Here is a 25,987-nt window from a genome sequence, read left to right on the forward strand (position 1 = left end):
TCATGAAAGAGGTGGCATCACTGCAGACCCTGCAGGCACGCGGAGACTGCAGCAGTGCGATGAGGAACTCTGTGCCGGACAATCAGACCTCTCCGGTCAAGAGAGGCACATTTCCCGCAGAAACAGTTCACCAAGCATTAGCTGATGATGCTAGCCTTACTCACAACTGATGTGTGTCAGCACCTGGAGGGCCAGGCTAGGGCGGGTCAGTGGTCCAGGAGCAGTCCGGTTAGGGGACCGTGGGGAAGAGCAAAGAGGACTCCTCCCTCCCGCGGCCTTGGGCTGCGGGGTGGGCGGCCCGGTCTCGGCGCGGGCGCCCGGTCTCGGCGCGGGACACAGCCCCGCATCGCCACCTGGTGGCTGCTGAGCCGGCAAGTTCAGTTCAGTTCAGTTCAGTCGCTCAGTCGTGTCCGACTCTCTGCGACCCCATGAATCGCAGCACGCCAGGCCTCCCTGTCCATCACCAACTCCCGGAGCCGGGAAGAGAGAGCTGCAAAATGCAGCCTCTGAACCGCCTCCTATCCAGTCAAGGAGGTCCGGAGCCTCATCTGCCTCCCACACCTGCGGGGGCTGGACGGAGGGGACTGGGGAGCAGGAGGAAGCTTAATGGGAGAAGGCAGGAGAAGGGGCCTCCATCCTCAGGATCCAGCCCAGAGCCCACCCACATTCAGGACTCCAGATCCCAGCCTGGGGGCTCCCGCCCCCCGCACCTGGACCACCATGGGCCAGAGACACGTCTTAAAGGCTGTCTGCACATTTATTAGTTCCTGGGATGGATCAGGGAGAGGCGGCCACTCCCCCTGCCCCCAGGGAGAACTCCAGCTTCCCGCTGCAGCACAAGGCATCGGAGGCAGGCTGGAGAAAGGACTTCCCGAGGATACCATCAGCACCCGGCTCGGCCCCTGGGTCAGCTTCCTGGACCAAGTGGACAAAAGTGATGGTGGGGAGGAAGGCTCCCTGCATCCTCCCTAATGAGTCAGGGCGGGCCTCGTTGAGGCCTCAGCAGGGCAGGGACTGGTCAGCTGCCAGGAAACACGCCCCCACCGCCCCCTACAGGTGCTGGTGACCACACCCCGCCCTGCCTTGCAGTCCCCCGACACACACACACACCCAGCACACACACACACCCAGCAGTCTAGGTGCGCGTGCACACACGCACACACACACACACACACACACGAGCAGTCCAGGCCCACCAGCTAATGTCAGTGCTGGAGGAGCTCATGAAAGCACAGCCCTGGAGGAGGGTACCATCTGGGCAAAGGCCTGGATCGCAACCCCCTCCTCCTGGGCCTTCCATTCACCTGCCACCTGGAGCTCCACCGGGTCGCTGAGCTCAGACAGCAAGGAGCGGGACCCGCCGGTGCGGTAGCGGCAGCTGTATGTGCCGGCGTGCTGGCGGCCCACGTGGGTCAGCACCAGGTCCGCGAAGCGGTTGGTGGACCAAGCCACCGCCAAGGGCTCCTCTTCGCCGGCGCGCAGCAGCAGGAAGGACACGTCGGGCACCTGGGCCTCGCAGCGCAGGACGGCATCGCGGCCCGGAGTCAAGGCCCCAGTCCACAGGGCCCGGAGCTGCGGCCTGGGCAGCGGTCCTGGGCGAGCGGCGGGAGGTCAAGTGAGTCCCCTCGGCCGCTCCGACCCTGGGCACTGCGCTGTAGCTGGCGGGCCTCCCCGTCCCACCCCCTAGACCTGCCATGAGGTCTGAGCCCCCCAGGGGTCCCCATCACGGGCACGCAGTGCCCAGGAGGAAAACGCCACCTGCCCAGCGGAGTGGGGTTTCCGCGGAGGGCACAGCCGGGGCAGCGACCCGGAGGTGGGAACTGTGTCCCCAAGAGGCCCGGACGCGGAAATCCAAGGAGCACACAGACCCAAGGCCGGCGGGGGCTCGGCGCGAATTACACCTCGACCCTCCGCATAGGCACCTGGGCTCCAGGAGGGCTGGGGTCCTAATCTGACGACCACCGACAGGCGCGTGGCGCAGGGAAACCAAGGCACGAGCCGGTGCAGAGCGGCCGGAAGTCTGAGCCCTAAAAGCTGGATCCGCCCCCCACGATCTCCAACAACGCGCCCCACCTGCCCGGTGCTCAAGGCGGCGGCAGACAGGCCACCAGGCGGGGCGCCCCGGGGCCCTGGCGGCCGACGCCCTCAGGCCCCGGGCGCCTCCCGTCGGACCCCGGGACAGGCGCCGGGGGAGAAGGGGGCTCCGGGCGGCCGCGCCCGCAGCTCACCGTCAATGCGCAGCTCCAGGGTCGCGCTAGGCTTGGAACCCGAGAAGGGCGGCGACGTGTCCACGTAGACGCAGCTGTAGTTGCCCGAGTCCACCGCCGAGACGCCGCGCAGCTCGAACTGGGCCTCGGGGCCCGCGGGGCTCAGGACGCGCTGCACCCGGCTCCCGCCCGCGTCCTTGCGCACCAGGGCGAAGCGCACGCCGGCGCGGGGTGCCCGGCACCGCAGCTGCACCAGCGCGCCCGGCGTGGGACTCAGGACCGCGGGTTCGGCCGACAGCTCCGGCGCGGGGAGCGTCCCTGCGGGGAGTGCGCGGGAGGCTGGCGCACAAACCGGATCCTCCCCCGGAAAGATCCGCCCCGCTCCCTCCTGGGAGGCCGGCGGGGCCCACCCCCGAGCCTTCCTCCCGACCCGGCCCTGTCCTCGCCGGACGCGGACGTTCCTACGCTCTCCGCACTGGTCCGTAAGCGCAGGAAAACGGGGTGCGGGCGCATTTTGTGGAGGGAGCCCCCCGAGCCCCCGACGGCCGCGTCCTCTCCTGAGCTTTACGCCCCGGGCCCGAGTCCTTAGGGGTCCTGCAGCTCCCCCGGCGCCCTCCACAGCGGCCTCAGGGCCCGCCGGAGCTGGCCCTGCGCTCCTCGCCCTCGGCTCGCGAGGGAGCGCGCGCCCCGGGCACGGGCAGGCCCGCGTCCGGGCTCTGTCCCGGCTCTCGCAGCCCCGCGGCCTCGTCCCGCAGGCTCACCGTCGCTCAGCACCAGCTCGGCCGGCGCACTGTCTCGGGACCAGGCCGCCAGCTCGCTGCGCAGCCGGTAGCGGCAGGTGTAGCCGCCTCCGTCGCCCGCGGCCAGTGCGCTCAGCAGGAAGAAGACGCGGTCCGGACTGGTGCTGGCCCGGGGTACCAGCTGCTCCTCCGCGCCCCGCCGCAGCTGGAAGTCCACGTCGCTCAGGGGCGCCACGCAGGTGAGCGAGGCAGGCGAGCCCGGCCTCAGGACCTGGGCCGACTCCCTGGCCACCGTCAGCGTGGGCGCCGGCGGCGGGGCTGCAGGGAGGGGTGTGTCACTGGGGCGGCCGCTGGGGGTCCCAGCCTCCAGACCTCTGTCCCAGAACAGCCTGCCGGTGGTGGGTTCCGACGCCGCTCCCCAGACAGGCCGCTGCTTCCCACAGCCGTCCTGGGTGGGGCTGCTCAGGGTCCAGGGTAGTTTCTCATCCTCCAGGAGCCTCCTCCCCCAGGAGCCCTCTGGGATGGCCCACCCACTCACCCAGCTCCTCTACGGTCACTGTGGCACTGGGCTCCGAGGGGGTGCCTGCCGCGTGGGTCCGGTAGCTGCAGCTGTAGTTCCCAGCCCGGTGGACCGGGAAGGAGGCTTGCGTGGCCTCTGGGGCCTCAGCCACCTCCACAAACTGGTCCTCACCTTCCTGCCTCAGCAGGAAGGTCACACCTCGAAGTCCCGAGAGGCACAGCAGCGTGGTGTTCAGGCCAGGTGTGATCCAGGACACGGGACTGGTTGAGATCGAGGGTGGGGGCAGGGGCTCTGCGGATGGGGCAGGGGTCACAGCGGGGCAGGGGTCTCGGGTGGCTCTGCCTGAGCTGGGAGACATGGGGGCCCAGCCCGAGCTGGACCTCCAAGCTCCTGACAGTGTGAGAGAGCCGGGAGGTGGACGTATTGATAGGGGCGTGAGCACGGAATACAAGTGGAAGGCATGGGGCCAGTCTGCCCGCAGCTTCCTGGGGATTCAATCATTTATTCCTCACAGCCTTCTAGGGTTGGTGAAAACATCACCCTCTTTTTGGTCAGTCACTAAGTCTGTCCAATTGTTTGGCACCCCACGGACTGTAGCCCGCCAGGCTCCTCTGACCGTGGGGTTCCCCAGGCAAGGACACTGGAGCGGGTTGCCATGCCCTCCTCCAGGGGGTCTTCCTGACCCAGGGATTGGACTGGCCTCTCCTGCGCTGGCAGCTGGAGTCTTTACTACTGAGCCACCAGGGAAGCCCAGTCTCCCTTATTCTATAGATGGGGACACTGGGCTCAGAGACAGGACCTGAACTGCTCGAGGCCACCGGCTGCTCCAGACAGGAAGAGCGCAGGGGGCTTGAGGTGTGGGCAGAGGAGCCTCCCCAGCAGCCCGCCTCCTGCCTGCAGGCCGTGGACCACACTCACCTGCTCCCGTCACGTCCACCAGCTTGCTCGGGCTGATCCAATCGTCGTTGCCCTTGTAGCGGCAGCTGTAGAGGCCCCGGGTGGTGCTGGTCACTGGTCCCAGAGGGAACTTGTGCTCATGAGCAGGGGACTCCAGGTGCACCGGTTCCTGGCCCACGCCATCCTTGAGGAGCTGGAACTCCAGGGTTGGCAGCGGGCTCTGGCAGGTCAGCGTCACGTTGGCCCAGGGTGCCAGCGGTGAGCTGGCCTCGGCCCACAGGGATGGCCTGGGGTCGAAGACTGCATGGGGGAGGCAATCAGAGCCGGGCACCCACCTGGGGGCTCACCCTACAGTGCCCCCCGTGCCCAGGCCAGCCTACTCACACGTCGCCTGCTCAGTCACCGGGCTCAGGACCAGACCTGCAGAGACCTGGCTGTTAGGCCTCACTGCCGTTCCCCCCGCCCCCAGCCACCCCAGGACCCAGCCTCACCCCAGAGCAGCAGGAGGGCTGCCCGAGCAGACATGGTCCACCTCCCGCAGCCTCGGGGCTGTCTGTGGGGTTATAAGGTGCAGCCGGGGCGGCGGGGCTGACCCCCACGTCCTTCCCGGAAAGCTGGGCTCCAGGGGCAAAGGGCGAACCTTGACCCCCAGAGGCTCAGCCACAGCAACAGTCAATAACCGCGCTGAATGGATTTGCTGCCTTCCGGTCAGTTTTGCAAACCTCTCACACGCAGTTATGGGGACTAGCAGCAGTCAGGATGCACGTTTCGGCCCCGGACATGTCAGGCCTGGACACAGCTTCTTTTTAGGATCCCGCTGGCAGCCCTCGCGGGCAGGTTATTTTCCCCTTGGATATCCCAACCACAAAAAACCTGCCTGCCAACAAGAGACTGGTTCAATCCCTGAGTCAGGAAGCTCCCCTGGCAAAGGGAATGGTCACCCACTCCAGTGTTCTCACCTGGGAAATTCCACAGACAGAGGAGCCTGGAGGGCTATAGTCCATGGGGTCCCAAAGAGCCAACACGACTTAGCAACTAAATAAAAACAATCTCAACTACAGCAGCAGAGATGAATCAGTGGTCAGAGCTCTGGGGAAAAGGTTTTGAGTGGAAGTCGGCCACGGTGAATTGGTTACAGGTGAGATTGCAGAGGAAGGCGCGTCCGGAGGACAGTGAGGGGCCACAGGGGCTGCAACTGCTCGGCTGCAACCGCTGGTCTGGGGCTGCTGGTCAGAATCCGGAAGCTAAAAGCCCCGAGTAAGAGCGTCCCGTCTGGTCCTGCGTTCGGCAAGTTGCTGGTCTGAGGCATTCCCCAGAAAAATAAGGAGGCCATATGGACAGGCAGGACCTGAGGTTCTCACACAGGTCACACATCACACACACACGCAGCCATTGCACAATATCCCGTCCCGTCCGGGCCTGTGTGGGCCTGGCCTTCAACCCAGGGAGTTGAAGGCCTCTCCCCACATTGGTGGCATTGATCGGGTAATTCCTTGGAAATCCAGTGCCTCCCGCACTCTGTGGCAACTCGCCACGTTGTCCCTCGGTTTCTCCACCTGACAAATTAGCCAGCTGGAGCTCGAGACCGAAGGATGGGTGCTGGGAGCCCCCTCTCCAAGTAGGCGTGAGGATATTCGGGTGATGGTGAACACTGGCATGCCACGCCCCATGCCAAACTGTCCTCAGGGCCCTGATGGTCACCTATCACCATGTGGGAGGATGTGACGGAGAAGCTCCGCTTTCCCAGAGCTCATGGGCTGGAGTCCGAGGATGCTCGTCCCAGGCGGGAGGTGGGCCGGCTGCCATGCCGCCTGTCCGTGCGGCTCCCAGAGAACGGGGCTGTGGGGAGCCAGGTGCGCTGGGGGACAGGCAGCCAGGGGCTCACCTGCCCACCGCCCAGCAGCAGATGGGAACAACCTGACCCACAGTGGACGCCAGCCGAGGCCGACGGAGCTGGGGTCAGCAGCCGTGACTCCTGGGGGAGGTCAAGGGAGGTGTTTCTCTAGAATTTGAAGCCTGTTGTGCAAGTAAGGAGACCAGCCGTGGGTTCCAAAAGGTGTCCCTCATACGCCAGGACAGAGCGGTGGGCGGCAGGCCCTGTCGTTTCACCCACTGCAGCTTAACTGCTCAGGGGCATCCAGCACCCAGCCCACACAGAGTCTGCCCTGCCGAGGACAGATGGGCGGGAAGGCTGTCCCGGGAAAGGCAAGTGCAGAAGGCACCCTCATGTGGCAGCTGGGAACGGAAAACAGTGCAGCCGGCCACTGTGGACGGCCGCCCAGACGTGCCCCCAGTGGTCAAACAGCACATCACATGTCCCGTCCTACATTTCCACGTGAGAGAAATGAAAACAGGCATTCAAGCAAACACTTGTACACTAATGTTCAATGCAGAATTTTCCCTAACTGCCAAAAGGTGGAAACAACCCAAATGTCCATCAACTGATGAATGGCTAAATGAGTTGTGGTCTACCCAGAGGATGGAATATTACTCAGCAATAAAAAGGAATGAAATACTGGTACGTGGTCAGACCACAGAAAATATCACGGTCAGGGGAAGAAGCCAGACGCCAAAAGGCCACACATTGTATGATTCCATTTATATGAAAAATCTAGGACAAGCAGATCCAAAGAGTGAATTAGTGGTTGCTAGGGGCTGAGGGAGGAGCAAAGGGGAGTGATGGCTTACTAAGCAGAGTTTCATTTGGGAGTGTGGAAATGTACTGGAATTAGTGGTGATGATGATGGCACAGCCCAGAAAGTACATGAACTAAAAAATATAACAAAAACAAAAACCAACCTGAATTGTACACTTTGAAATGGTTCAATTATGTTTGTGAATTGCATCTCAGAAACAAGGCACTCAGCATAAGGTGTTCCTGCCTTTGGCGTGCTGGGGTGTCCACTTGAGGTGGCGGGGGCCGGCCCATCCACCAACATCCAGAAGTCATCCGAGCCCCGGCCAGAGGGACAGTACTGCGCCGGCAGGAGACGAGTGCATGTGTGTCTGAGCGATATTTTTACAATGAGAACAAGGTCTTGGGAATTGTTAGGTAAAATAAAACATCAGCTTCTTGTCCATGGTCAAGCCGACTGCACACCAAGCAGCTGATACATCAGAAGATTAATGCGGGTTGACAGCATTCTCCCCGGGGCACAGACTTCTCTTCAACCAGGTGTCTCTTAATCCACTCGCTTCAAGAAGAAAATGCTTTGTGGGAAGATGGAGACACCTGCTGGGAATAATGGGCAGCGTGCTGGGGTGCAGGGCAATGCCCTGTGGAGGCCAAGCGCGGGGCACTTCAGTCAGCACAGATAAGGAGCTGTGACTCCACGAGGCCTGACTCCGGCAGGACGAGCGGCTCCATTTGTCTGACCCTGGAGCCCTGGCTCCCACCACTGCCCACCTCATTCAGCGTCCGCCTCTCACAGGGCTCGGCCTTACTCTCTGCAGGGGGGTGGTCTGCAGGACAGGCCCAGGCTGCCACCTCCCCAGCCTTGCTTGAGTCTCTGCCTCTGCAGGTTTCACAGATTTCCTTGGTCTGCCTCCAAGAAGCCAGGTTGACCCTGCAGGGGACCAACTGCAGAGCTGCTGGGGCGGCTGCCAGGACCCTCTACTCATGGGGCCAACCCAGGGATACCAGCAGGCGAGGACCTGGGGTCGCCACGCACAAGGGAGCCATGAGTGCTGATGTGGGGACCCCTCCACCCCTTCTCTTTGTACAGCTGCAACTCAAGCGTGAGCCCGGCCCCTCACAGAGGAGGGGACCCCACAGGAGTGCCGAGCCTTTGGAGGCTGTGGCCCTGCCAACACCTTGATTTCAGATGCCTGGCCTGTAGAATTGAATCAAGTCTTGTTGTTTCAAGCTGCCCAGTCAGTTGTAGCCACACATGCAGAGACCAGCCCAGCACCCTCGGCGGGATGGGTGGGTTGCATGGGGAGGCGGCCTCTCCTGACCCCCAGTGATGCCCTCAGATGACTGTTCAATGCCGGACAGAGGGTCGTGGGTGATGGAGCGGTACCTGGAAGCCGCAGCCCCGTCTTGCAGGAAGGGGCCGTGTACTCACAGGAGGCAGGGCTGAGGACGCCTCCAGACACCCTGCCCCCACAGGTGGCTCCTCTGCACGTCTGCTGGGCCAGAAACCGGCCTCCCAGCCCTAGAGCTGGCAGACGGGAGCTGCAGAGCCTGGCTGTGTCTGCCTCTCCTGCCCTGCTCCGAGGCTGCACCATCGAGCCACCTCTCCTGTACTTGACCACCTGCCAGCCACGGACCCAGGATCTGGGGCTGCGCTTGGCGAGGGCAGCCGGGAGCCTGTCCCTGACCGCGAGCTGCAGCTGTTTCAGGTGTCCGACAGTAACCTCCCGGTCTGCCCTGGGAGACCACGACCTCCACGCTGCGGGCGGGCCCAGCCTTCCTAACTGGCCGCCGGTGAATGAGATTAGGGCTCAAGGACCTTCGGGCCCGCAGGGAGGCTGGGGGGGCCAACGTCTCCAGGGCCGCGTCCTGCAGAACCGCATGCCAGCTTCCGTGGGAAAGAGGTGAGCGAGGCTCAGCGTCCTCAGCACCTGGACACGACCCCTAAGGCTGATAAGATTTTCCTGGAAATCAACAGAGCCAGCTTTGAAGCGCGGAGGGCAGGCCGGGGGCGGCTCCACCACCTCTTATCTTAAGCCAACCGCACCCCCACCGAGGGCCCCGGAGAACCCTGGCGTCTGTCCCTGCACGGGAGGGCGGAGCAGGACGCACAGCAGGGCGGGAGGAGCGCCGTCTGCGTGCGGCCAAACTCCCTCCCACGCCCGTCGTCCCGGGGGTGCAGCCGCCCGGGCCTCGGCCTCCACGACCGGAACGCGGGAGCCGGAGCCAGAAACACAAAGGACAGGCCCGCCCGGAACTGAACGGCCGACAGCGGTGCCCGCCCGGGCCGGAGCCCGCGGACCGTGAGTGCCCCGGTCCGCCCCCGCCGGGACCGCGCGTGCGGCGCTGGGCTGGGAGCCGGGGTGGCGGCCGTGAAGGCGCCCTGGCGCCCCGCTTGCAGGCTGGGGTCGCGGGAACGCGCGAGATGCCCGTTACTCGCCGGGGTGGCCGGCGCGGGTCCCCGCGTCCCCGCCCGCTCGCAGCGCGGAGCCTGCCACCCTCCTGCTCCGGGCCGCGGCTCTGGAGCGGGGCGCGGCTGCGAGGACGGGCGGGACCCGCCCCGCTCCCCCCCTCCCCACCGCGGGTGCGCTCTCAGTACCTTCAGTGGTGTCCGACTCTTTGCGGATCCATGGGCCGCAGCCCGCAGCCTCCTCTGTCCGTAGGATTCTCCAGGCCAGAACACTGGAGCAGGCTGCCGTGCCCTCCTCCAGGGGGTCTTCCCGACCCAGGAATCGAACCCGGCTCTGTGAGTCTCCGGCACTGCAAGCTGATTCTTGACCCACTGAGCCGTCTGGTACGCCCGCCCGCGGGGGCTGCTGGGAAGTGTAGTCCTGCCGCACTTGGCTCTCCGTCCGCCCAAGGACTCCCGTTGCCGTGGTAACGGGCGTCTGCAAGGAGTGAGCCTGCGTCGTCGCCAAGGAGACGGCGTCCGGGAGAAGCTGGTGACTGGCCAGGACGATGCTTAATAGTCCTTGTCCCCTGTCAGACTTCTGCGACATACGAACTGGGAAAGGCGTGGAAGGGTCGCGGGTGGAAACACCCGGTGCTGCTCTGAAACGTCCTGGTGAGCGGGTCGCTCCCAGAGGTGAAATCAGAATCTCGGAGCGGGGCTCGGGCATCTGGGTGTCAGAGCTCCGAGGCAGATTCTAGTATGTGCAGCCGCGTTCCAGAGCCGCGACCCCCGGGGCCCCACAGGTGACGCTGAGCCTGCTCTCTCTGCTGGGCGGAATGTGCCGATTAGGGCCCCCAACCACTATGTAGCCCGCGTCGGTGCCCGCCCTTCCCGGGACTCCTGCGCCACAACCACACGGACACACGTGATGATGTCGGCCGATGTGGCCCCCAGGTGGCACTCAGCGGCCCCGACGGTCTGCTCCCACTGGTGTCCCCTTCTCCAGCCTTGTGGGTGTCTGGACATCGAATGCCCTGCTTCAGTGAGGCCTGTCTCCCTGCCCAGCGGCAGTGTCAGGGCTTGCTTGAAGCTGTTGGTGGGGCTCACCACGCTCTGAGGTTGGAGCGATGGCTGACCAGCACGCAGAGGGCCGCTTGCCCGCGTGCCTACCCTGGTGGAACAGGAAGGCCTTGCCAGAGTGGCTGCAGAGGGAAGGTGCGTGGGTGCCCCCCGGGTGTGGGCAGGCCCCAGCACTAGCTGAAGACTCTTGTGCTGAAGACACGGTCTCCCAGGGCTCAACAGGCTTACAGAATTGGGACCTCTCAAGCCTGTGGGGGCACCGCTGCTGAAGGAGCTTCTTCTTGCAAAAGGACCTCCTGCTCTGGGTGCACAGAAAGGGCCACTCCCTGGAGTGGATTATCTGCTGCCTCAAGCCCGCCTCCCAAAGGCCCTGTTGCTGTTGGGCAGTTGGGGAGGGTAGGCGTGGGCACCTGTGTGAGGGACTTGTTTGGCTGGGGTTGGCTGCAGGGTCTGCTTGACAGAAGCGGGTTGCCTAAGATGACCTCCTGTCCCACCCCCTGCCCCCTAGGGCTTATGCTGGGAGCAGCACCCAAGAAGTACTTGAGTGCCCTGGTGGGCTACCGGGGGGTTTAGGGGCAAGACCCCTGGCCACACAGGGAGCTGAAGAGGGAGTTCCCACATGGGGTCCCTTGAAATATCAGGCTCCTGGATCCGGGCTCACACCGGGCCCAGCCCTGGGAGCCTGTGCTCAGGGAGCCTGTGCCCTGGGCCAGCTGTCCTGCCACCGCACCCCCCCCCACACACACACACACACACAGGAGGGGGTCTCTTAGCTCTGTCTGCTGGGGGCCCAGGCTCCACCTCGGCCTCGCCTGAGGTCCCAGGACAGCTCGTGGGGCGTCAGCCTGCTCAGGGCACTTGGTTGGAGCATCCACCCTGGGGCCAGCCTCCAACTCAGGAGTCCTCCTTGCAGGACATGGAAGAGCTGAGGAATGGAGAGGCTGGCCGTTCCGAAGAGGGGAGAAGCAAACTTCAGTGACAGGGATTCTGGATGACTTGGCTGGATTTCCTTAAGAGTCTTGAACGCAGTAAAAAGAGGAAAGACGTAAAGAAAGGAGCTTCAGGGCCTTCCCTGGCAGTCTAGTGGTTAGGACTCCAGGCAGCAGGCATGGGTTCAATCCCTGGTTGGGGAGCTAAGATCCCCTAGCTGCTCGGATTAGCAAACAAAAAAAAAAAAAAAGAAAAAAGCAGGAGCTGAAGGCAGCCGGTTCAGTGGATTGAAGTATGTGGTCAGGAGACAACTCCTGGCCTCTCCAGGCTTGGCTTCTCCCCTCCCCCACACTGTCCTCTCTCACCCCTGTGACACCTAGCCCTGTGCTGACCTCCACCTTCCTCAGACCCACCCTCTTCACCAGCTGTCCTGAACATCCTCCCAGACTGCCCATCTGACAAGTCACACTCAGTGCTTGTCATTTGGTGGCTGTGCCAGCCCCACAGTGGAACTGCCAGTGTGTAAAGTGTCATGTGTGTGTGTGGTCAGCGGAATAACAGACTCCAACTAGATCCACATCCTAATCTGCAGAGTCTGTGAGTGTGCCACCTCGTATGGCAAAGAGGACTTTGCAGATCTGAGAAGCGATCAGGAGATAGAGAGTGTCCTGAATCATCCGGGAGGGCCCTAAATGTGGTCACGATGCTCCGTTTAAGAGAGAGGCTGGAGAGGCGGTGTGATGACGGAAACAGGGCAGAGTGACGTGGCCGCAGGAATGAGTAGGGGCCTCTGGCCTGTCCCTCCCCGTTCAGCTCCACGCAGACCCCTGAGTGACCTGAAACTCCGCACTGAAGTTGCCCAGTGGAAACAAAGGATGCAAAACAGAGCTCACAAGGAAAGGATTTCTGGCACTCAGCTCCCTGTCGCTGCGTCTGGGTGGGTCTGGGGCTGTGGGCCATCTCTTTATGCCTCTGTGATCATACCTTTCCCATCTCTTCTCCATAAGTAGGTATTAGGAAATTGGAAGGCATCCCTTTTTTGCTTTTACAACATTTCAGTGGCCCACTTGTCCCAACATCTGGGCGGTTATCTACGATTGAGTAACAAAGCACCCCAATGTATGTATCCTCCACTCTTAAAAAGTTTGCTTTAAGGCACTTTGCTGTGAAGAAAGATCTACATTAGAATCTATTTTTGCTAAATGAAAAAAATCTTTGAAGAGGATTTTCACCTTTAAGAAAAGTTAAAAAGGGAAAACTTCATTCCCCATTTGTTCTGCAGTGAGCTAAGTGACAGAGGAAACACACACGTATAAGTGAAATAAGCAGGGTGACGATATGCAGCCTTGATGTACTCCTTGCCCAGTTCTAACTGTTGCTTTTTGACCTACGTTCAGATTTCTCAGGAGACAGGTGAGGTGGTCTGATATTTCCATCTCTTTAAGAATTTCCCACAGTTTATTGTGATCCACACAGTCAAAGGCTTTGGCATAGTCAATAAAGCAGAAATAGATGTTTTTCTGGAACTCTCTTGCTTTTTCCATGATCCAACGGATGTTGCCAATTTTATTTCTGGTTCCTCTGCCTTTTCTAAATCCAGCTTGAACATCTGGAAGTTAATGGTTCACGTACTGTTGAAGCCTTGCTTGGAGAGCTTTGAGCATTACTTTGCTAGCGTGTGAGATGCGTGAAATTGTGTGGTAGTTTGAGCATTCTTTGGCATTGCCTTTCTTTGGGATTGGAATGAAAACTGACCTTGTCCACTCCTGTGGCCACTGCTGAGTCTTCCAAATGTGCTGGCATATTGAGTGCAGCACTTTCACAGCATCATCTTTCAGGATTTGAAACAGCTCAATAGGAATTCCATCACCTCCACTAGCTTTGTTCTTAGTGATGCTTCCTGAGGCCCACTTGACTTCCATTCCAGGATGTCTGGCTCTAGGTGAGCGATCACACCATCGTGATTATCTGGGTCATGAAGATCTTTTTGTATAGTTCTTCTGTGTATTCTTGCCACCTGTTCTTAATATCTTCTGCTTCTGTTAGGTCCATACCATATCTGTCCTTTATTTTCCCTATCTTTGCATGAAATGTTCCCTGGGTATCATTAATTTTCTTGACGAGATCTCTAGTCTTTCCCATTCTGTTGTTTTCCTCTATTTCTTTTCACTGATCACTGAACTCTTATCTCTCCTTGCTATTCTTTGGAACTGTGCATTCAAATTGTTATATCTTTGCTTTTCTCCTTTGCCTTTAGCTTCTCTTTTCTCAGCTATTTGTAAGGCCTCCTCAGAGAACCATTTTGCCTTTTTCCATTTCTTTTTCTTGGGGATGGTTTTGATCACTGCCTCCTGTACAATGTCACAAACCTCCATCCATAGTTCTTCAGGCACTCTGTCTATCAGATCTAATCTCTAGAATCTATTTGTCACTTCCACTGTATAATTGTAAGGGATTTGATTTAGGTCATACCTGAATGGTCTAGTGGGTTTCCCTACTTCAATTTAAGTCTGAATTTGGCAATAAGGAGTTCATGATCTGAGCCACAGTCAGCTCCCAGTCTTGTTTTTGCTGAATGTGTAGAGCTTCTCCATCTTTGGCTGCAAAGAATATAATCAATCTGATTTCAGAATTGACCATCTGGTGATGCCCATGTGCAGAGTCTTCTCTTGTGTTTTTGGAAGAGGATGGCAATGCGTTCTCTTGGCAAAACTCTGTTAGCCTTTGCCCTGCTTCATTCTGTACTCCAAGGCGAAATTTGCCTGTTACTCCAGGTATCTCTTACTTCCTACTTTTGCATTCCAGTCCCCTATCATGAAAAGGACATTTTTGGGGGTGTTAGTTTTAGGTCTTGTAGGTCTTCATAGAGCTGCTCAACTTCAGCTTCTTTAGCATTACTGGTTGGGGCATAGACTTGGATTACTGTGATATCGAATGGTTTGCCTTGTAAACGAACAGAGGTCATTCTGTCTCTTTTGAGATTGTACCCAAGTACTGCATTTCAGACTCTGTTGTTGACTATGATGGCTACTCCATTTCTTCTAAGGGAGTCTAAGGGATTCTGGCCCGCAGTAGTAGATATAATGGTCATCTGAGTTAAAGTCGTCCATTCCAGTCCATTTTAGTTCACTGATTCCTAAAATGTCGATGTTCATGCTTGCCATCTCCTGTTTGACCACTTCCAATTTGCCTTGATTCATGGACCTAACATTCCAGGTTCTTATGCAATATTGTTTTCTGCAGCATTGGATTTTACTTCCATCACCAGTTATATCCCCACTTCACAGATGGGAAAACTGAGGCCCAGACAAGAAAGCCACGCATCCTGGGCTGGACCCATGTGTTAGGGGCCAAACCCCGGCTATGACAAGCTCAGCGAGGTACACTAAGCCCAGGACCTGAGTTATGTTTCCTTAACAGAACATTCCTTGACCAAATTAGGAAGACTTCCCCTACACATGAACCAGAAAGAGACAGGACATGCACTCATCCTGCCTGGCCAATCATGTAACGCCAGCTACCCCTGTAACAGACAAAGAGCTGCCTGTATATAAGCCGCCATACTCCTTTGTTCGGGGCTCTTGTCAGATTCCAGTGTGCTGGATGAGACTTGGGCCCTAGGGCACTAGAAATAAACTCCCTTCTTGCTCTTGCATTACTGTGGTGGACTTGTTCTCTCGGTCGGTTCAGAGATACGGGCTCGGTGTATAACGTTGACCACTTCCAATTTGCCTTGATTCATGGACCTGACATTCCAGGTTCTTATGCAATACTGTTTTCTGCAGCATTGGATTTTACTTCCATCACCAGTTACATCCCCACTTCACAGATGGGAAAACTGAGGCCCAGACAAGAAAGCCATGCATCCTGGGCTGGACCCATGCAGCCAGACACGCAGCCACGGCCCACGACCGGGGGCTGATCTGCCCCAAACCCTCACCCCAGCTCCGTGGCCCTGCCTCATCCGCTACGGGCGTAACAGCGCGACCCCTACCCCACCCCAGGGCAGCACCCACGCGCTACCGCCTCCCTCTCGGCGTTCAGCGGCTGAGCACCGGGCGGGAGAGGAGTCGGCGATCGTCTCCGGGCTTGGCCAGGCCTCCCGGTTACCGTGGCGACCACTACCTTTTCCGCGCCCCAGCCCATCTCCGCAGGCGGCGGTAGGTACCAGCGTCCGGGTAAAGCTGTAACCTTCCTGCGATTCGCCATCGCCTTGGAGACACATGGCGTCACCCAGCTGGCAATCACTTCCACGCTAGTGATTGGTCTTGCTCAGGGGAGGGCGGGGCTTTCGGTGTGGGTCCCAGCTGTTAGTCGGTTCCACGAGCAGGACAGAGGGAGGCCAGAGCGTTCCCCCGAACGTTTGAACTGTGCCCTTAGACCACCCCCCCCCCCCCCCCCCGACCCTGCGAAATCCCCACGGCCGGGTCCTCCTGCTCCGGCCTAACTTAAGCTCCCGCCTCTAGTTCCGACGAGTCCGGATGCCAGATTCTACCCCAGTTCCTGAACATTGGGTGCCACCCCCCAAATCCATGTATCCGTTTCTCACCCAGTTAAGGAGTTGGGTTCCCCCTCCTGAAGTCCCGGTGCCCCTTTCTCTCCGAATTTGTGCCCTGCATCTCCAGATCGCAGCCGCTAGTGTCTGTCTCTGTGAGACTTCTGAATTCATACATCTGGCCTCCAAAATTTGAGATCCTGTACCCACTAACCCTGGATATTTGGAAGTTCGAAATGTGTTTCTGGATTTATCCTTAATCCAAGCCTCTGAGAGCCCCTATTAATACCCTGTCCTAAGTGCTGCCAAGTGAGGAGACAGGTCTGCAGCTGCTCCGGCATCGCTACCCCAGCCCTGCATTTTCTGTCCTGCTGCCGCCTCTGGCCCTCATTCCGAAGAGCCACCCTGAACATGTGGTCCTGATTTACAACTAAGCAAACTGAGGACGGGGAATGGGCCTAGACTAGCCCGCCTAGCAGGTGAGCGGGTCCAGGCACCTCCCTTGCCTTGAGCTCTAGCCCCATAACAAGCGTCCTGGACAAGCCCCCCATCCCTGTGAGCCCAGACTGATGCTCAGTGGCCAGCGCAGTGGGAAAGGTCAACTTGCTCTCTGCCAAGGAGATGGGTGCGGCTGCTGTGCGTGTGCGGGGCGGGGGGGGGGGGGGGTGCGGCTGCTGTGTGTGTGCGGGGGGGGGGGGGGGTGGTGCGGCTGCTGTGTGTGTGCGGGGTGGGGGTGCGGCTGCTGTGTGTGTGCGGGGGGGAGGTGCGGCTGCTGTGTGTGTGCGGGGGGGGGTGCGGCTGCTGTGTGTGTGTGGGGGGGTTGCGGCTGCTGTGTGTGTGCGGGGTGGGGGGGGTGCGGCTGCTGTGTGTGTGCGGGGGGGGGGGGGTGGCAGGAAGGATAAATAAGCTTGTTTGTTCACATTCATTTGTTCCTTTGAGCCCGTTTGAAATCAAAGAGACCATCCTTCCTTGGTAATTATGCGGTTACTGGTTCCTGAACCTTTTCTTTAATAAGGGAGGAGCTTAGGGGGCAGAAAGAGCCCCTCTCTGAATCATGCCAGATCCAGTGGAAAGGCCTAGAGTTGATTGGACTCATTTGTTCATTGGACACATATTTATTGGGCACTTTGTAGGTACTGAGCTCCCTGGCACTGGGGGAGACACGATGCAGAGAAATGGAGAGGCCAGCTGAGGGAGGAGAGGTCAGGTTCTGGGGCAACCATCTTAGAATTCCAGCTCTGCCCCCTTTTGCTGTGTGACCCTGGGTGAGTTACTGCACTCTCTGGACCTCCATGACTACCTAATAAAGTTGCTCTGAAGAGCAAATGGTCTGATTCCTAGATTCCTAATGCCTACCTGGGATTAGGAAGGGGTTTCTCAAGGCCGACCTCGATTAAGAGGTGGCCAGGAGGGCTTCCCTGGTGGTCCAGTGGCTGAGACTCTGTGCTCCCAAGGCAGGGGCCAGGGTTGGGTCCCTGGCCAAGGAACTAGATCCTACATGCCACAATGAAACCGGTGTAGCCACATAAAATTAAAAGAGGTGGCCAGGAAGAGGGACAGAACCAGGTGAGGTGGTGTTCTGAACAGGGGACAGGACTGTGGGTCTGAAATTGGTGTCTCATGGAGGAAGGAGACCCAGTGACTCGGTGTCTGCCCACAGTGGGAGCAGCGAGACTGGGGACGTGCCACATCCATCCTTCCATCCATCGTTTATCCAGCAGTTACCGTGAGCAGAGGCTGTACTTCCAGCTCAGGATACACAGAGAACAAGCCTTACATTTCACCCTCACGGAGCAGTTGGAAGACTAGGGCACAGAGAATGGCCAGGGCTCCTCAGCCCAGAGTGAACATGCTGCACCAGGAATTGGGGGCGGGGTGGGGTTTGCAGAGCCTTGCCCCCTCCAGCCTGGAGAACAGAGTACCAGCATCCCGAGGCTTACAGGATCAGACTCCGGACTTTGTGCCTGTGTCGGGACCTGGAGAGGTGGGGCTACCCTGCTGCTGCTGCTGCTAAGTCGCTTCAGTCGTGTCCGACTCTGTGCGACCCCAGAGATGGCAGCCTACCAGGCTGTTCTGTCCCTGGGATTCTCCAGGCAAGAACACTGGAGTGGGTTGCCATTTCCTTCTCCAGTGCATGAGAGTGAAAAGTGAAAGGGAAGTCGCTCAGTTGTGTCCAACTTCGAGATCCCATGGACTGCAGCCCACCAGGCTCCTCCGTCCATGGGATTTTCCAAGCAAGGGTACTGGAGTGGGGTGCCATTGCCTTCTCCGGGGACTACCCTAGCCCTGGCAAATAGTGTGTGATCTTCAGCTAAGCAAGGTGACCCCCGACCCCCCTCCACAGAGGGCTTTACTGCAGGTCCTCCCACCTGCTCTTCACTGCACGGTGGTCACTCTTGTCAGGTCTATAAAGATGTCCATCATCGCCTTTTACCTCGTTGCAGCCGAGAAAGCAACATGGGTCACCAGCAGCTCTACTGGAGCCATCCGAGAAAATTCGGCCAGGGTTCTCGCTCTTGCCGAGTCTGCTCAAACCGGCACGGTCTGATCCGGAAATACGGCCTCAATATGTGCCGCCAGTGTTTCCGGCAGTATGCGAAGGACATCGGCTTCATTAAGTTGGACTAACTGAACTTCCTCAGATGGCTCATCCAGCACACCAACCTTAGGCGGAAATACTAGCTCTTTGTATATAAAATAAAAGTTTTCAAAACTTCAAAAAAAAAAAGATGTCCATCATCAAGTGACCACTGATGGCCAGGACACAGACTCCTTACTCACCTTGTTTGATTTAGTTCTCATTTTCACAGACAGGGGAAACAGGTTCAGAGGGGTGGGCCCTTGTCAGCTTTTGAGGAGAAAGAGGCAGGGTTTGGGGGGAGGGCCTCTGGATCCTGCTGAGTGAGGGTGCCCAGTGCCTACTCCTAGCTTCCTGTTTTCCCCTGGGAAGCACTTCCCCAGCTGCGTCCCCTAGGACCAGACAGAGGCTACTCAGCCCCTCCCCATCCCCACAGACCATGGGGGGAAGCGCAACTGCTGCTATGCACAGAGCAGGGCAGAGGCCAGGGGAAGGCCACAGGCTGCAGGGTTGTGGGGGGGGCGGGGTGGCTTGGCCTCTGGGTGCAGCTCCCAGACTTCCACCCCCCAGAGCCTGAGGTCTGATTCCCTGCGCAGACCAGCTTCAAGGCCTGTGTCCCCCCTGGACAAAGACATGAGCTGCGATTGAGACAGTCCAGAGTTTCTGAAAAGCTTCAGGAATTGAGATGGGGTGGGAGCGAGTCTTTATAGTCAGTAGTCAGTCAGTCAGTCAACAAACATCGCAGCTACTGAGCACCCGCAATGCATGTGCCGGAACAGTGGACAAGTGGGGTTGCTGGAGATAAATGAAGGACCGCCTGAGTCACGAGGCTGAGCCCCTTCGAGGTTGAGATGGGCACTTGGAGGTGAGGAAGCTCAGGAGACTCAGTTCTGCCAGGTGCCGCTTCCTGCCATCTGCAGCCAGCACGGGTGTACAACTGGTAGTCGCTGCGTCTGCGAAGCCCGCCGAGGAGGCGTCCACCTCCCAGCTCGGCTCCAGGGTCTAGGCTGGTGGTGTGACTCTTGGCACGTGCTCTCCACGCCGATCGCCGGGGTCACTGAGTGCAGCTGCAGAGTGGACAGGGCACCCATCACGGTGCGGCCCATGCACTCGACTAGAGACCTTAACAGCACAGGCCCTAGCTGAATCAGAAAGGGAGGGAGCTGTCCCCCAGAACCCCTCCCCGATCTCCTCCCGCAGGCGGAATGGGACAGGAAACGCGGGCACTAAGGAGAGACACCGGGGGGCGGTGGGGGGGGTGGGGGGAGGACCCCGGCAGGGGGTGAGGCTCAGGCCCCAAGCAACCCCGCGGGAGTGTGGGGGTGGCGGACACTCGAGTAGAGCCTGGCCACACGCTCGGGGCCGGGACCACAGAGGAGCGCAGTCGAGCCGTCCCGGCACCACTCAGCCGACCCGGCCTGCAACGGGTGCGTGTAGTAGGTGTAGCGATCTCCGCGGGCCAGACTTCTGACCTCATTAGACATGGCGGCGTTGGCCTCAAAGAGACCTCTGCGCCTGTGCAAGTGCCCCTCGAGGAGCTTTCAAGGGCTGGAAGTAGGACTTCCGCCAGACTGGCTTTGGGCCCACTTCTGCGAGAACGCATGCGCCTAATGTATACGTGTTCCGTCTGGCCCTGAGGGCGCGTTTACATGCTCTTTCCGGATTGGTCTATTACTAGGCCGTGTCCGTATGCGCACGCGCCACCTTCGGTGACCCGGAAGTTCTCGCCTCAGTTAAAGGCCTCGGCCCGCGGTGCGCGGCCTCTTCCTGTCTGTGCCTGAGCGGCGCGTGGTCAACGCCGAGCGGTAGAGACGCCTCGGCTGTGTCTTCAGGTGAGGCTGCCGCGGAGTAGGGGGTCTGAGGGGCGATCCTGGGTCTTCCGGAAGCTGTGGGTGCGCCCCGCGCCTGGGGGCTTTCCTCGTGCGGGTGACCGGATGGAGGCGCGGGGAAACTTACCCTCGCCCTCTCGCTTCAGCCCCGCCGCCGCCGTAGCCTTGCCTCGCGGCGTACTGGAGAAGTTGCTGGCGGTTGCCTTGGTCTCTGCAGTTGTACTTTATTTACGTAATAAAATTCCTTACATACAAGAATAACACTTTGGAGACGCTTCCTCCTAAATAACAGCCCCTAATGATCCCCTCGGGGTCGGACTCCAACTTTTGTATGGGTAAAACACGGAACTCTTATGCTTGACTGATGAGGGAGCTGAGTCGAGAGGAGAGTTGTGGATCTGTAGGTTCACAGAGCTCTGGAAGAACATGGTTGGGGTTTGAATTCTAGCGGATGCAGCGTCAGGGCATTTGGACTCAACCTGCCCATCCCTGGGCCGCCCTGCAACTGTTGAGGGGGTGCCTATCAGCTCTGGGCCTCAGGATTTCTGGGTAAGAGACAGGTGTGGCTTGCTGACAGATGAGTGGTTTTTCTAGGATTCAACACGGTGGCCCCAGATATTCCCAGCGTTATTTGGTTGCTGGCAATTTCCCACTTCTCAGGGTGTGCTCTAAGCTGGCCTCAGAGTCAGTGATAAGTATGCCTGCGCTTTGACGATTTTTATCCCTAGGATGACGGAGTGGGAAACAGCTGCACCTGCAGTAGCAGAGACCCCCGACATCAAGCTCTTTGGAAAGTGGAGCACCGATGACGTGCAGATCAATGACATTTCTCTGCAGGTGTGGAGGGTGTTACGGTTATGTTCCTCAGCTGGGGGCGGGGCCACTTGAAACTTGTAGCCTTTCTCCCTAGTAGAGTTGAAGGTGGGACAGGTAAAGGAGGGATTCCTGGACCACCACACCCACCATATCTGTTTTTCTTTGTATCCTGTTAGAGGTTGCTACAGTTTTTCCCAGGAGATGGTTTCTTCCACAGTAATTATCACATCCCACAGGTGGCTTAGTTTTTTGGTGTTGTAGTGAAATAAACAGAAAACTTAGTTTTTAGTGTTATACATTTTGTTTTTTAAAGGTGTTTCTTATTTTACTCAAGTATTGAAAATGGCAAAGGCAATACTATTTCGTTCAGGCTATAACATTTGAATTATATATTTTAGAATTAAATAAAAATGGGCATTATTCATCAAGTTCAGAAGTTGTGCCCTGGAGAGAAGAGTCAAATTACAAAGATTCAAACGCCTGAAAATCTAAACACTTTCCAGTTGTCCCTCAGTGTCTGAGGGCATGTTGGTTCCAGGAGCCCTAAGTTTACCAAAACCCTCAGGTGCTCACGTCCCCCCATGTGCACAAGTATTTTAAGTGTACGAGCCCCAAATTATTATTTTGTGTGAGGAAATCCAGTTGTCCTAGCACATTTGATTTTTGTCTTTTGGAGTTTTGTGCATCTTAACAAATTTACGCCATAAAATGTTACTTGAGTCTCATTTATATGGTGTATGTATGTATCCCGCACCATTTGTTGAAGGGACTATTTATCCCATTGAATAGTCTTGGCACTGTTGTGGAATATCGATTCAGCAAAGATGGAAGGGTTTATTTCTGGATTCTGAACTCTTTCCTTGGTCTCTATGCCTTTTATTTTTTTTGCGTATCACAATCTTAATTACTACAGCTTTGTAATAGGTTTTGAAATTGGTAAATGTGAGTTCTCCACTGCAGTGTTGGCCCCCACATGGTTTTATACTTGGGCTCATTAGGACATTTGTGGGGCCTTTATAAAAAATTTATGTTTTGTGACTGCGTTAGTATTGTTGTTCAGGGGCTAAGTCATGTTTGACGCTTTGTGACCCCATGAACTGCAGCATATCAGGCTTCCCTGTCCTTCACTGTCTCAAACTCACGTCCATTGTGATGCCACCCAACCAGCATTACTATTTGTTGCTTCTATGCAATGCAGGGAACCCCGGTTTGATTCCTTCATTGGGAAGATCCGCTGGAGAAGGGATAGGTTACTCACTCCAGTATTCTGGCCTGGAGAATTCCATGGCGTCACAAAAAGTCCGACACAACTGAGTAACTTTCACTTTTCATGTATATTACAGTACCTAGGCACTGAGCCCAACAGAAAATTCAAACCTATTTTTTACTTGGAGTGTCTTCTAGAGCTGTTTTATTTCACGGGTTTGTTGGAGGAGGTTTGCAAGCTTAAAATGGCCAGACAGTGAGTGTTTCAGTCTTGGCAGGTCACTTGATGGCCTGTCACATGTTGCCTTTGTTTATTTTTTTCCTTCTTGCTTTTTTTGGTATAAAACTTTACTAATGTAAAAACAATTTTCCACTTTTCCCTGGTGTTCTCCAAGAGGCTGGGGAAGCAGAAGTCAGCATGCTATCAAAGTTCTCACTATCAGACTTCCCTGGTGGTCCAGTGGCTAAGACCCTGCACTCCCAGTGGAGGGCCCAGGTTCAATCCCTGGCCAGGGAACTAGATCCCACATGCTGCAACTATGACCCTGTGCAGCCAAATAAAAATATTTTTTAAAAAAATCTCACTACAGAGCTGTATTGGACTCTCCCATGGGGCCCAGCAGCTTAACCAGATGCTCGCTGGGGTGTTTGGTATTGACAGTTTGTACAAGTCCCTGCCTGTACACCCCTCGGTATAGTTTTGTTTGTGCAGATGGTTCTCCAGACGAGGCTCCAGTCTGTCATGCCTGTGTCGGAATCCTGTATTCTTTCCTGTCAGTCTTTGGTTTTGTAGAAACTCATTGTTTGTATATGTTCTCCTTTGTATGCGGTAGAGTGACTTTTTAATGTAGGGTTCATCCTGGAAATAGGTCAGAAATAATCCTTTTCAGGTACATGGAGTCCTCTGACTCAGCCCCTCCCCCAGTGATTTAGGGTTTACTAGATATTGTCTTGGGACCTGCATATATTCATAGGCGAGATGGTTGAATGATTTTTTTAAAACAGTGGTTCTCTGGGATGGATCCCCCATCAGCCCTTAGGGAACACTAGGCAATGTCTGGGCACATGTTTGGGTGTCAGTGGTGAGTGCTACTAAATACCCTACAGTGCACAGGACAGCAAAGAATTATTTGATACAAAATGTCAGTGAAGAGTGAAGGACACTTTTAAAACTGGAGTTGTGAGCTATCATCTCCTTAATTCTCCACAGCCTTCCTCCCATTATCAGGAAAGTACTCTTCTGGTGACCTTGTGAAGACACTTTGTTGTTCAGTTGCTAACTCTTATCTGACTCTTTGCAGCTCCATGGACTGAAGCATACCAGGCTTCCCTCTCTTTCACTGTGTCCCAGAGTTTGCTCAGATTCGTGTCCATTAAGTCAGTGATACCATCCAGCTGTCTCATCCTCTATCCTCCCCTTCTCCTCCCGCCTTCAATCTTTCCCAGCATCAGGGTCTTTTCCAATTAGTCAGTTCTTAGCATCAGGTGGCCAAAGTATTGGAGTTTCAGTATCAGTCCTTCCAGTGAAGATTCAGGGTTGATTTCCTTTAGGATTGACTGGTTTGCTCTCCTTGCAGCCCACGGGACTCTCAAGAGTCTTCTCCAGCACCACACAGTTCGAAAGCATGAGTTCTTCAGCACTCAGCCTTCTTTATGGTCCAACCCTCACATCTGTACATACTGGAAAAACCACAGCTTTTTACTATACAGGCCTTTGTTGGCAAAGTGATGTCTCTTCTTTTTAATACTCTGTCTAGGTTGTCATAGCTTTCCTTCCAAGGGTCACTTGCTTAGATTTTAATTTCTGTGGCAGGCAGGGGCTCACTTCCAAAGCCCCACAGGTGGGTGGGGGCTCCCATAAGCGGGTGTTGGGTCCCCCTGCTCCCCTCGGATGTCCTTCCTGCTCTTGAGTGAGCTCCCTCCGTCCCCTCTTCCACTGCCCCAGGATTACATTGCTGTCAAGGAGAAGTACGCCAAGTACCTGCCCCACAGCGCGGGCCGCTATGCGGCCAAGCGCTTCCGCAAGGCGCAGTGCCCCATCGTGGAGCGCCTCACCAACTCCATGATGATGCACGGCCGCAACAATGGCAAGAAGCTCATGACCGTGCGCATCGTCAAGCACGCCTTCGAGATCATCCACCTGCTCACTGGCGAGGTAGGGCCCAGGGCCAGGCGGGGAGAGTACCCTGAGGCACCCGAAGCCAACAGCACCCCCGCCATAGGCATGCCGGGGCCCTCCAGGGACGGGGAGGGACGTGGGCTGGGCGTCGGGCTCATGCGCGTCCCCCTGCGCCCCCCAGAACCCTCTGCAGGTCCTGGTGAACGCCATCATCAACAGCGGCCCCCGGGAGGACTCCACCCGAATTGGGCGAGCTGGAACAGTGAGGCGGCAGGCCGTGGATGTGTCCCCACTGCGCCGTGTGAATCAGGTGGGCTTGGGGCCTTTGGGCACACGTGGGCACCCAGGAACGGCCACCAGGCTGGGTCATGCCGCCTGGGGCAGAGGCTAGCAACTGGGGATGTTCACCTCTGTCTGCATGTTTTACCTGAGTGTCATTTCCTCCAGGAAGCCTCCCAGGGTTCCCACCCCGCAGAGTGCATCTGTGCCCCGGCCCTCTTCTGGTCACCGTGTGGCTGAAGGGCCCGTTGTATTTGGGTGTCTGTTTTTATGTTGTTTTCTATTTTCTTGGCCCGTGTGAGAGCCCACCCATTGCGGGTGTTCTCACCGTTTTTCTGTTACCACTTCAGCGGGTGTCTTCAGTCTGGTCTGTCCCCACCGTCACCTGCAAGGAATTTGACAGCAATCTGTCCACGTTGCATCACCGGTCCAATTTGTGGAGCTGTCCCCAGCACACCCTTCGTAGTTGTTTGTTTCCAGCCAAGGCTTCCGGGCCAGGAGCACACATTGCTTTCCCCGTCTCAGCCGGTTTAAATCTGCTGCCATCAGGGACCCAGGCCTCAGCCTTTGACACCCTTTTCTGTGGCCCTCTCTCTGATCCCAGCCCTAGCGGCCTGCTCTGGGCAGCACCATGGGCTCCCACTACCGTGCTTGGTTGGCCTGCGGGTGGCAGCGTGGTTTGCAGGGTGTGTTAGGGGGCCTGGTACCCGAGAACTGTGGGCCCTGCTGGTGTGGGGACACCTTTTCAGCTGGCCCCCTGCCCCTAGGCCATCTGGCTGCTGTGCACTGGCGCCAGGGAGGCCGCCTTCCGGAACATCAAGACCATTGCCGAGTGCCTGGCGGATGAACTCATCAACGCAGCTAAGGTGGGCGAGGACGCTGCAGGGGGGCGGGGCGGGGGGGGGCAGGTCCAAGGGGAAGGGGGTCAGTGTTGAGCCAAGCGTCTCTCCCTTCAGGGCTCTTCCAACTCCTACGCCATCAAGAAGAAGGACGAGCTGGAGCGCGTGGCCAAGTCCAACCGCTGATCGCTGGCTGCGGCCACAATAAACTTGTTCGCCCAGTGGGGTGGCCCCTTCTCCCGTGTCTGTCCTTGGCGGGGGCTGAGTGGGAGCTGAGGGTGAGGGGCGGGCTGAGCCTGGTGTCTGAGGAGTTGGCCGCATTCATTCCTGGCGTGTCTTCGGCCTGTGGGGACCTGGATTCACCAGGGAGGACTCTGCTCGGGAAGCATCGCTGACTCAGAAACCACGGCACCCTGGGCTGCAGG

General features: G+C 57.6%; 4 protein-coding genes across 6 annotated transcripts; 2 read left to right on the forward strand and 2 right to left on the reverse strand.

The window, feature by feature from the left end:
* Positions 1-738: 738 nt before the first annotated feature.
* Positions 739-4,901, reverse strand: A1BG (alpha-1-B glycoprotein). Its single transcript, XM_027978951.2, has 8 exons — positions 4,856-4,901; positions 4,749-4,784; positions 4,386-4,664; positions 3,486-3,758; positions 2,969-3,265; positions 2,229-2,525; positions 1,305-1,592; positions 739-915 (listed from the first exon to the last, which is right to left on the reverse strand). The coding sequence occupies exons 1-8, from the start codon at positions 4,887-4,889 to the stop codon at positions 908-910; spliced, it is 1,512 nt and encodes a 503-aa protein (XP_027834752.1). The 5' UTR covers positions 4,890-4,901; the 3' UTR covers positions 739-907.
* A 2,045-nt stretch (positions 4,902-6,946) lies between these two features.
* On the reverse strand, positions 6,947-10,772 carry LOC121816400 (uncharacterized). Of its 3 annotated transcripts, none has more exons than XM_042231343.2 (2): positions 9,599-10,772; positions 6,947-7,596 (listed from the first exon to the last, which is right to left on the reverse strand). In XM_042231343.2, exons 1-2 carry the CDS (start codon positions 10,116-10,118, stop codon positions 7,547-7,549), a joined length of 570 nt encoding a protein of 189 aa, XP_042087277.1. In that variant the 5' UTR covers positions 10,119-10,772; the 3' UTR covers positions 6,947-7,546. The 3 variants fall into 3 exon arrangements, with proteins under 3 accessions (XP_042087277.1, XP_060255200.1, XP_042087278.1); XM_060399217.1 differs by having other exon boundaries at positions 6,947-7,599; XM_042231344.2 differs by having other exon boundaries at positions 6,947-8,963.
* A 7,550-nt stretch (positions 10,773-18,322) lies between these two features.
* On the forward strand, positions 18,323-18,624 carry LOC114118103 (small ribosomal subunit protein uS14). The gene has a single exon (XM_027978949.3). The coding sequence runs from the start codon at positions 18,354-18,356 to the stop codon at positions 18,522-18,524; it is 171 nt and encodes a 56-aa protein (XP_027834750.1). The 5' UTR covers positions 18,323-18,353; the 3' UTR covers positions 18,525-18,624.
* A 1,611-nt stretch (positions 18,625-20,235) lies between these two features.
* On the forward strand, positions 20,236-25,799 carry RPS5 (ribosomal protein S5). The gene is made up of 6 exons (XM_004015465.5): positions 20,236-20,306; positions 21,032-21,140; positions 24,271-24,480; positions 24,626-24,754; positions 25,491-25,589; positions 25,680-25,799. The coding sequence occupies exons 2-6, from the start codon at positions 21,033-21,035 to the stop codon at positions 25,746-25,748; spliced, it is 615 nt and encodes a 204-aa protein (XP_004015514.1). The 5' UTR covers positions 20,236-20,306; position 21,032; the 3' UTR covers positions 25,749-25,799.
* Positions 25,800-25,987: the final 188 nt, after the last annotated feature.

Source organism: Ovis aries, chromosome 14 (genome assembly GCF_016772045.2).
Source record: "Ovis aries strain OAR_USU_Benz2616 breed Rambouillet chromosome 14, ARS-UI_Ramb_v3.0, whole genome shotgun sequence".
Classification (NCBI taxonomy): Eukaryota; Metazoa; Chordata; class Mammalia; order Artiodactyla; family Bovidae; genus Ovis; species Ovis aries.